At 42.0% G+C, this 11111-nt stretch overlaps 1 protein-coding gene across 1 annotated transcript in view; it reads left to right on the top strand.

Annotated features, from left to right (window-relative positions):
* Positions 1–9329, top strand: part of st3gal2 (ST3 beta-galactoside alpha-2,3-sialyltransferase 2) — a 123371-nt gene extending 114042 nt beyond the window's left edge. The window contains exon 4 of the mRNA XM_043707438.1: positions 9215–9329. Within this exon, the coding sequence (XP_043563373.1) occupies positions 9215–9329 (115 nt within the window). The remainder of the gene's footprint in view (positions 1–9214) is intronic.
* The last annotated feature ends 1782 nt before the right edge of the window (positions 9330–11111 follow it).

Genomic DNA, 11111 nt, shown 5'->3' with positions numbered 1-11111 from the left:
GAGAGAGAGAGAAAGGGAGAGAAGAAAGGGAGCGAGAGAGAGAGAGAGAGAGATATGGAGGGTGAAGGTTCTTAGCATGCAAAAAGAGACTTTAACTTGAGAAGTTGTGACTTATTCAGCAAAGTCAACTTAACAGGGTAGAGGTTATAAGAGAAGGTCGTGATATATTCTAATATGTGAAAACTCTGCCTCATTTTGATGATAAAGCTGTTGAAGCCTCCTTTATTTCGTTTGAAAAAATAGGCTAGGCAGGTGGAATGGTCTGAGGATTTATGGGTAATGCTAGTGCAGACTATACTGGTAAATAGACCTCGTGAGATATTTGGCGCACTGTCAGATGAGGTGTCAAGAGATTATGAAGTGGTTAAACAGTCACTGTGGGAAAAGAAGCTAGGCCAATGGCATTAGTGACGGTAGTAAAGGATACCCCAAGAAGAGCTCAGGAGCTGCAGGAGAGTGCACAGCCTGGACAGGGGCTGGGTATGTAGTTAGTACCTGATCTCTACTGTGGGTAAAGTTTACTCAAAGGACAGGGGGAGAAGGACAAGCAGTTATCCATTTGAGAGATACGGGATCTAACCGTTTAAAGTGATGCCCTTTGGAATGAAGAATGCACTGCCACATTCCATAGCCTCATGACCAGAGTTGTGGCTGGGTTAACAAACTGTGCAGTCTATTTGAACGATGTAGTGATCTTTCCTAAATCCTGGATAGATCACATGATACAGTTGGCAGAGCTCTTTGAACAACTATGAAAAGCAAAACTGGTGATAAACTTAAACAAAACTGAATTCACAAAAGCAGAGGTGACGTTCTTGGGACATAACATCGGTCATGGAAGGTTGACCCCACAGAATGAAAGACAGTCCATCGAGGAATTTCCACGACCAACCTCGAGGTGCTCCGATTCTTAGGACACAGCGGATTATCTTGGAAGTTTGTTCCAAACTTCAACAGTGTAGAGGCACCATTAACCGATTTGCTGAAGAAGTGCACGAAGTTTCAGTGGACAGAACAATGCCAGCAGGCATTCAACCATTTGAAAGCCATATTAATCACCAAACCAGTTTTAGCTACACCAAACTTTTCAAACCTTTTTAAAGTCACCATCGATGCTAGTGACATAGGAGTTGTCCTGCTACAGAATGATGTGGATGAGATTGAACTACCAGTTCAATCCACAATCCTACTCCATGATTGAAAAAGAACTATTGAGTTTGATACTGGACTTACAGCATTTTAATGTGTATGTCATGAGCAGTTGGTTAGCACTGCTGCTTCACAGCACCAGGGTCCCAGGTTCGATTCCAGCCTTGGCGACTATCTGTGTGGAGTTTGCACATTCTCCCCGTATCTGCGTGGGTTTCCTCCGGGTGCTCCGGTTTCCTCCCACAGTCCAAAGATGTGCAATTCAGGTGAATTGGCCGTGCTAAATTGCCCATAGTGTTAGGTGCATTAATCAGAGGGAAATGGGTCTGGGTGGATTACTCTTCGGAGGGTCAGTGTGGACTGGTTGGGCCGAAGGGCCTGTTTCCACACTGTAGGGAATCTAATCTAATCTAATTTGTCGGAGACAGTTGTGTGCGCGGATCACAATCCTCTTACATTCTCAGGAGCTTTAAAGACAAGAATATGAGACTATTTCATTGGAGTCTTATGTCACAGGCTTTTAATTTCAAAATCGTACATGTTGCATGTCATAAGAATATAATTGCAGATGCGCTATCGTGGAGTTAACTGATAAAGTTTAGGTCTGATTTATATTTATTTAGTGTTTTATATATACATATAATATATAGGAAGATGTTAAGGTGAACTTAGATTAAAATTATCTGTATGTTCTGGCAATGTGTTTAAAGTATAGAAGAATAAATGAAGCCACCTTTTCATTATGGTTCATCTTTTCATAAGGAGGGAGGCGTTATGATGGTGTAAGGGGTACTGTACCTTTAAGAGAGTTAAAAGCCAGCAGAACTACCTGGTACAGCACCAAGTGTTCTGAATAAGGTAACAATGTAATATTTGGTCAAACAGCTAGATTAGCTGATTGCCTGGAGACGACAAAATAAATTAAAATTCAGCCAATCAGTTTACCATATACCTCAAAAATACCAAACTTCAATCAAGTTTGAATTTAGTATATTGGCAACATTAAAAGCCAATGACACAAACCAATGCTTTCGGGGTAAAGACCAAGAAAACTTGAACAGTTGAGGGAGAACTGCCAAGCTGCCAACACATGCAGACTGTCCAGAGAATAGCTCTCTTAAAGGTACCTTTATTGATCAGTGACCTGTGAAATAGAAATCCCTAAGAAGAAGAAAAGAAGATACAGGCTACAAGGTTAGATGGCATTGAGGCTGACAAAGGGGAGGGTTTGAGGAGAAAGTGAGGACTGCAGATGCTGGAGATCAGAGCTGAAAATGTGTTGCTGGAAAAGCGCAGCAGGTCAGGCAGCATCCAGGGAACAGGAGAATCGACGTTTCGGGCATAAGCCCTTCTTCAGGAATGGGGAGGGTTTAGCAATTTTGGAAGATCTGAAAGTAGATAAGACCCCTAGCCGATTGGGATTTATCCTTGGATTCTCTGGGAATCCAGAGAGGAGATTGCAGAGCCTTTGGTTGATCTTTATGTCATCATTGTTGACAGGAGTAGTGCCAGAAGACTGGAGAATAGCAAACATTGTTCCCTTGTTTAAGAAGGGGAGTCCGGACAACCCTGGTAATTAAAGGCCAGTGAGCCTTACTTCAGTTGTGGGTAAGGTGCTGGAAAATGTTATAAGAGATAGGATTGATAATCAGCTAGAAAGGAATAATTTGATTAGGGATAGTTAACACAGTTTTGTGAAGAGTAGGTCGTGCCTCACTAACCTTATTGAGTTCTTCCAGAAAGTGACAAAACAGGTGGATGAAGGTAATGCAGTTGATGTGGTATATATGGACTTCACTAAAGCGCTTGATGTGATTCTACACAGTAGGCTATTGCACAAAAAACGGAGTTTCAGGCTTGAAGGTGATTTAGCAGTTTGGATCAGAAATTGGCTTAGCTGAAAGAAGACAGAGGGTGGTTGATGGGAAATGTTCATCCTGGAGCTCCGTTACCAGTGGTCTGCCGCTGGTTGTGGGGCCACTGCTGTCATTTTCATAAATGATCTGGATGTGGACGTAGAAGGATGGGTTACTAAGTTTGCGGATTACACTAAGGTAGGCAGAGTTGTGGATAGTGCCGAAGGATGCTGTGGGTTACAAAGGGACATAGATAAGATGCAAGCTCGGCTGAGAAGTGGCAAATGGAGTTTAATACGGAAAAGTGTGCGGTATTCACTTCGGAAGAAGTAACAGGCATGCAGAGTATTGGACTAATGGTAAAATTCTTGGCAGTGTAGATGAACAGAGAGATATCGGTATCCAGGTGCATAAATCCCTGAAAGTTACCACCTAGATTGATAGGGTTGATACGGCATATGGTGTGTTGGCGTTTATTGGTAGGAGGATTGAGTTACGGAGCCATGAGGCCATGCTTCAGCTGTACAAGACACTGGTAAAGGCGCACCTGGAATATTGCATGCAGTTCTGGTCACCGCATTACAGGAAGGATGTGGATGCTTTGGAAAAGGTTCAGAGGAAATTTACTAGGATGTTGCCTGGTATAGAAGGAAGGTCTTACAAGGGAAGGCTGAGGGAACTGAGGCTGTTTTCGTTGGAGAGAAGAAGGTTGAGACGTGACTTAATCGAGACATATCAAATAATCAAAGGGTTAGATAAGGTGCATAGTGAGAGTCTTTTTCCTCAGATGGTGAAGGACATAACTTAAAATTGAGGGGTGATAGATTTAGGACAGATATCGGGGTAGTTTCTTTATTCAGAGAGTAGTAGGGGCTTGGATCGCACTCTCTGCAGCAGTAGTAGACTCATTGACATTAAGGGCATTTAAATGTGCATTGAACATACATATGGATAATAATGGAACAGTGTAGATGAGATGGGCATCAGATTAATTTCACAGGTTGGCGCAACATTGAGGGCTGAAGGTTCTGTACTGTGCTGTAACGTTCTATGTACTAAGATAGAGAGAGATATGAAGAGAAGATTCGATAGCTGGCTGCTTTTGAAATTTAAATTTTTGGTAAATCTTAATCAGTGGTTTTATCGGACTAGTATTGTAGAAGGGGAAGGTTAAAAAAAAAGAGGTTAGAGAAAGGAGTTTTAATTAGTTATTAGTTACTTATTTTCTATTCTACTTTAAGAAATAAAGTTGTTAATTTTTACTTTAAATAGTAACCTTTGGGATAGTTCTTAGCCTCTCAAATTTTCACAGATTACTGCACGGGATAAATCTTTTCCGTGTTGCTGGTTTAAATTAAGCAGGGAGGTTTACTGTGTCGCAACAATACCCTGTTCATGCATTCTCCTGATACCCTTTGATCCTTTTAGCCCCAAGAACTACATGTACCCTTCTTGAAAGCACTCAATGTTTCGGTATCAACCACTCTCTGTGGCAGAGAATTTGACAGACTCGCCTCTTTGGTTGAAGACATTTCTTGTCATCTCAATCCTAAGCAGTTTAGCCCATTTCCTTAAACTGCTACCTCTAATTCTGGACTCCCCAGTCATCAGGAATATCCTTCATATGCTCACCCTGTCTAGTCTTGTTAGAATTGACAGACTTGCCTCTTTGGTTGAAGACATTTCTTGTCATCTCAATCCTAAGCAGTTTAGCCCATTTCCTTAAACTGCTACCTCTGATTCTGGACTCCCTAGTCATCAGGAATATCCTTCATATGCTCACCCTGTCTAGTCTTGTTAGCATTTTGTAGGTTCCTATGAGATCCCCCCCCTCATTCTTCTAAACTCCAGTGAATATCATCTGTCTTCAGACATCAGTCCTGCCATCCTCGGAATCAGTCTGGTAAACGTTTCATTGCACTCCCTTCACAGCCAGACTGTTCTTCATCAGATAAAGAGACCAAAACTGTTTACACACTACAGTATTGTCTCACCAATGCCCTGTACAATTACAGCAAAGCAGTTCTTGTACTCCAATCCTCTCACTCTGAAGATCAACACACCATTTGCCTTCTTCACTACCTGCTGCACCTGTATGCTGACTTTCAGCACTTGGTGTGCAACGACACCGACGTCTTGTTGCACCTCCCCTTTTCTATTGTATCGCCATTTTAATCCGCCTCCTTGTTTTTGCTACCAAAGTGGATAATGCCTCATTTATGCACATTATATATCATCAACCATGCATTCGCCCACTCACTCAGCTTATCCAAATCACATGGAAACATCTCTGCAACCTCCTCTCAGTTCATCAACCTGCCCAGCTTTGTGTTATCTGCCAACACAAGGTATTGCCAGATATTGCCATTAGTTAGTTTACCAAAATCATTAATATATATTGTGAATATCTGTGGTCCAAGCACTGATGCCTACGGTAAACTACTGGTCACTGCTACTCAGAAAAATATTCTCCATTTATTCCTACCCTTTGTTTTCTGTCTGCCAACCAGTTCTCTTCAGTGCACCACCCCACCACCATGTGATTTAACTTTAAGTGCTATGCTCTTATGTGAATCCTTTGAAAGTCCAAGTGCACCACATCTGCTGGCTTCCCCTCACCAACTCTACCAGTTACACCACAAAATTTTCCAGTAGATTTGCCATGCATGATTTCCCTTTTGTAAATCCATGCTGACTCTGTATAATCCTGTTTTCCAAACACTCTGCTATTAAATCTTTTATAATGGACTCTAGTGTTTTCCCTGCTACCAGTGTCAGGCTAACTATAATTCTCTGTTTTCCCCTTGTATCATTTTTTTATATAGTGTGCTTACATTAGCTACCCTCAAGTCCTTAGGGACTGTTCACTATTCTATAACATCTTGAAAGATGATCAGCACAATCACTATTTGTAGGGCTGCTTCCTTAAAGTAGACAATCCACCTTAAATGTTTGCCACTATCTATCCACTGTTCCCACAGTATCACAGCCAGCTTGTACCTCATATAATTGTAGTTTCCTTTATTTTGATTCCGCACCCAAGTCTCAGAATCAACAACATCAATCTTTATCTTAATGTAGCATTCTGTTATCTTATGGCCACGGTAATAACTCTGAAGCAGACTGGAAAGGAACATCATTTATTGTTGAAGACCAAAATAAAGCCACTACTCATGATGTAAGAAGGCTAATCCCAGTCTGGGACAAACAGAGATATTTTCTCATCAGTCTGCTCAGAGGTGTTGTGATGTACCCCTCAAGCTGGTGGTACTTGAACCTGGGCCTCCCGGTTTAAAGGTAGGGACATTACCAATGTACCAAAAGAGTGCTTAAGTCTGCTTTTTTCTTGTCATACCCAGAAATGCTATCACACACAACTAGCAGCTTTCCCACTATCCAGTCACCATGATTGGGTTTCTTTTATGGATGTTTTCTAATCAACCTGATTTTGGTCTGCATTTTGAAAAATTTTCGAATCAACCAGTTCAGAGTTGCTATCACACAGCTATGGAGCAGGTGGAATTTGAACCTAGGCCTCCACAGCCCAGAGTTAGGGACACTGTCACTTTTTATATCCAGAAATATCATTACCCCCAACCAAACTATTTTCCCATTACCAATCGCCATGACTTACCTTTGTTTTTCTTTAAACAACAAACCACCATCAGTAATCACTGTAGTCAATTATTGTAGCAAATATTAAAAGCAAAACCCATTCTGGGTAATGTGAACTATCAAAGTGAAGTGAGGGTAAGGGGAGCAAGAAGGAGCTAAATCAAATGGAGTTGGAGAAGGAAATAAAGTATTATACACTTAGCAGTGACCACCTTTAAAGGCATCAAGAGCATTGATGAGACACAGTGTGCTGCCTCTCCAAGGACACCCAGGCACAAGCATAAGTGGAAAGAGACTACCACTGTTTGTTTATTTTGTTTTACCACTCTATAAAAGTTCTATTGCCTGTTACCAGGGGAACTTATTTTCAACAATTCATAAAGAGGAGAATATGTGGACTGCAGCTGCTGGAGATCAGAGTCAAAAGTGTGGCACTGGAAAAGCACAGCAGGTCAGGCAGCATCCAGCGTTTTGAGCATAAGCTCTTCAGGAATGTAGGGGGGGTCTCAAGGGGGCTGACGTTGGGGGGAAGGTAGCTAGGAAAGCGATAGGTAGATGAAGATAGGGGGTGATAGTGATAACCCTCTGCCCGAACCTACCACCATCATCCCCCTCCCCCGCACCTTCATCTACCTATCGCATTCCTAGCTACATTCCCCCCAGTCTCAGCCCCCTACTATTTATCTCCTTTGGCACCCCCACCCCCTCCACGCTCCTGATGAAGAGCTTATGTTTGAAGTGTCAACCCTCCTGCTCCTCGGAAGCTGCCTAATCTGCTGTGGTTTTCCAGCCCCACATTTTTGACTCAAGCTTCATGAAGAAGCGGCACAGTAGCTCAGTGGTTAGCACTGCTACCTCACAGCACCAGGGACCTGGGTTCGATTCCAGCCTTGGGCGACTGTCTATGTGGAGTTTGCACGTTTTCCCCGTATCTGCGTGGGTTTCCTCCCAGCATCCAAAGATGTGCAGGTTAGGTGAATTGGCCATGCTAAATTGCACATTGTGCTTAGGGATGTGTCGGTTAGGTGCATTAGTGAGGGGTAAATGTAGGGTAATAAGGGATTGGGTTAGGTGGCTCTTTGGAGGATCGGTGTGGACTAGTTGAGCTAAAGGGCCTGTTTCCACACTGCAGGGGTTCTATGATTCTATGACGACATTAATTAGTGATCTCCCATGGGCATGTAAGGGTTATCACAGTCCCAATTAATTCCCAGTTTTCTTTTATTCATTCACGGGATGTGGGCTTAACTGGCTAGGTCGGCATTTATTGCCCATCCCTAACTGCACACAGGGTGGTTAAGTTTCAACCACATGGCTGCCTGAAGTCACATGCTAAATCAGGTAAGGACGGCAGTTCCTTTCTTGAACGACATCGGTGTACCAGATGGGTTCCAACAATCAACAATAAATTTGTGGTTATCATTCGACTCTTAAATTGCAATTTTTTGTTGAATTCACATCCTACCATCTGCTGTGGCAGGATTTGAACCCATGTCCCCAGAACATTACCTGGGATTCTGGATTAATGTCCAGCAATAATACCATTAGGCCATCACGTCCTTTCTTCAGATATAATACCCAGTCTAGAATGGTTTGTCTTATGGTTCATTCCTCAATATTTTGATCCAGAAAACCATCTCATAGCCAATCCAGGAGTTCCTCCGAAATGGCATTGTTACTGATTTGATTTGCCCAATCCACATACAGATTAAAGTTGCCCATGATTATAGCTGTATTTTTATTGTTTGTATCTCTAATTACCAGTTTAATCTCTAATTACCAGTTTCCCCTATGTTACCACTGAAGTTGGGGAGTATTTTTACAATCCCCACTCTTGTTTTCGGCCTTTGGTGTTTCAAAATTCTACCCATACAGATTCCACTTCACCAGAACTAACATCCTTTCTCACTATTGTGTTAATGTCCTCCTTAATCAGCAGGGTAACCCACCTCCTTTTCCTCTTTGTGTGTCCTTCCTAAAACTGAATACCCCTTGATGTTTAGTTCCCATCCCTGGTCACCCTGCAGCCACGTCTCTGCTATTCTTACTGTTATCATTTCTGTTCATATCGATTTGCATGACCAGTTCATCAACTTGATTTCAAATATTCCACGCATTAAGACACAAGGCCGTAGTCTTGTCTTTTGAACATTTTTTGTTTCATTCACGTTTTATTGCACTGTGGCCTTGTTTGATTATTGCCCTTAAATTATCTGCGATCATTTGTTTTATGTTTTGATTTTTCCCTTGTTTTCCTCTCTTTTGTCTGCCGATATAGGTTCCTATCCCTCTGTCATTTTAGTTTAAACCCTTCCCAACTGCACTGGTCAACCCTCCTCCTAAGGTTAGGTGTTCCAGTCCTGTCCAGGTGCAATTGATCCAGCTTGTACCAGTCTCCCCTGTTTCCAGAAATACTCCCAATGACTCAAGAATCTGAAACCTTTCTTCTCGTACCATCTCTCCAGTCACGTATCAATCTGATGTATCCTTCTATTTCTACTTTAATTAGTACATGGCACGAGTACTAATCTTGACATCACTACCATTCAGCTCCGACTTGTTAACTGCTTTAACTCTCTGTCTTCTATTTTTAGGATCTCTTCCCTTTTATTTACCTATGTTGTTGGTACCGATGCGAACCACAACCACTGGCTGTTCTTCCTCCACCCTCCAGAAGATTCTGTAGCCACCCTCCAGAAGATTCTGTAGCCACTTCAAGAAATCTTTGACAATATAGCAACCTGGAATCCCATTTGCAGGCACAGAAATATGTACCTACTCCCCACACAATTGAATCCTTATGAATGCCCTAACCCATATGTGCAGCAATGCCAACTGTGGTGCAATGAATTTAGTTGTTGCTACTTTCCTTGGAGGGACCTCCAGCAGTATACAAAGTGTATATCTGTTTTGCAGGGGAACAATCGCAGGAGATGTCTGCACTGCCTGCCTAGTCGCTTTCCCTATCTCGAATCTTCCATTTCCTTTCTGTCCATGGAAACTTAGCCTGTGGAGTGACCACCTCTCCACCATATTTTCATCTTTGTCAATTGTCCACAGGGTTCCCAGCTGCAGGTCCAACTCTGAAACAACCTTCCATGAACTATAACTGGAGACACTTTCTGCATTCATTCTAGTTCCAGACACCAGACTCCCCTTATTAAGCAGGAGGAGCAAATCACAACTTTGAGCTCTCCTACCATGACTTACACCTTTAAATTGAACCTTTAGATTTCCATTAAAATCAAATAGGTTTAGTTACTCTAGAACCCTTCTCTGAACCTCTGCAATATTATTTTACAAATGATAAACCCAAAATAAATTCCTTACAAACTATAAACAATAAAATAGTGTAAATAGTCACCCAACTTTACTTACATGATCAGTTGCTTCCTCTAATCCCACATCACCTTTTGGGCACACTTTCCAGGCAGCTTCATTGCGATGCTGACTCTAGGACTCTAGGACAGTCTTCCCAGGCTGCTTCACTGCAAAGCTGACTCGAGGGCACTCTTCCCAGACTCCTTCACTACAATGCTGCTGCAGGACAGTCTTCCCAGAAAACCTGATTGCAGAAACAGGTTGTGATTATTCATGGTCGAAGAGTATGGTGCTGGAAAAGCACAGCGGTCACGCAGCATCCGAGGAGCAAGAGAATCGATATCAGGATTCCTGATTGAAGAGCTTATGCTCGAAAAGTCAATTCTGCTGCTCCTTGGATGCTGCGCGACCTGCTGTGCTTTTCCAGCATCACACTCTTCAACTCTGATCTCCAGCATCTGCAGTCCTCACTTTCTCCTGTGATTATTCATGCTTAATAATAGACTGAATTATGGTTTAGAAAATACTGTGTACTTTGAAATTCACGAGTTGTTTTTGACTTTTTGAATTGATAAGCTATTTCTATACATAATAATATATTGTGCAATTATTTTAGAGGTTCTGAGCTCTCACTTTGAACAGGATAAGAAAATACCAGTTTCTCCTTAACATGTGTTGTATCAGAGCCTCATTGGCTACAAGAACTGAGAGAAAAGAAGTCATGAAAAGGCTTGGTGTATTTTAATTCATAAGTAGCTAATAATAGGTGATGTGAGTGTTCGAAGACTGATGTGTCAAGCCATAGCATCATATTCCCTCAATCGCATCTGATAGCCAGCTGAAAATGCAGCATAGAAAGACAATAAACTGTTCAAAAGTGTTGTTTCCTTCATGGAGAAATGCTAATGTTCCCAAAAGTATTTGTTTCCAAATATTTCTTTGCAGATTGACAGTCATTACAATAAGTAGCTCTGTCGGATCATATCTCTTCAATTACAAACTGTAGGATTATTCGGAAAGAAAGGCTGGCATTTATATAGCAGCTTTCACAATCTTAGAACACCCCAAAGTACTTTTGAGCCAGTGAAGTACTTCTAAAATCATATTGTTCCGGTAAAATGGGAACTTGGGCAGCTAATTGCATGCAGAGAGCTCCCACAACAGCACTGT

This window comes from Chiloscyllium plagiosum, chromosome 17 (genome assembly GCF_004010195.1).
Source record: "Chiloscyllium plagiosum isolate BGI_BamShark_2017 chromosome 17, ASM401019v2, whole genome shotgun sequence".
Taxonomy (NCBI): Eukaryota; Metazoa; Chordata; class Chondrichthyes; order Orectolobiformes; family Hemiscylliidae; genus Chiloscyllium; species Chiloscyllium plagiosum.
The sequence above is the reverse complement of the archived record's forward strand: the minus strand, read 5'-3'. Positions and strand labels throughout refer to the sequence as shown.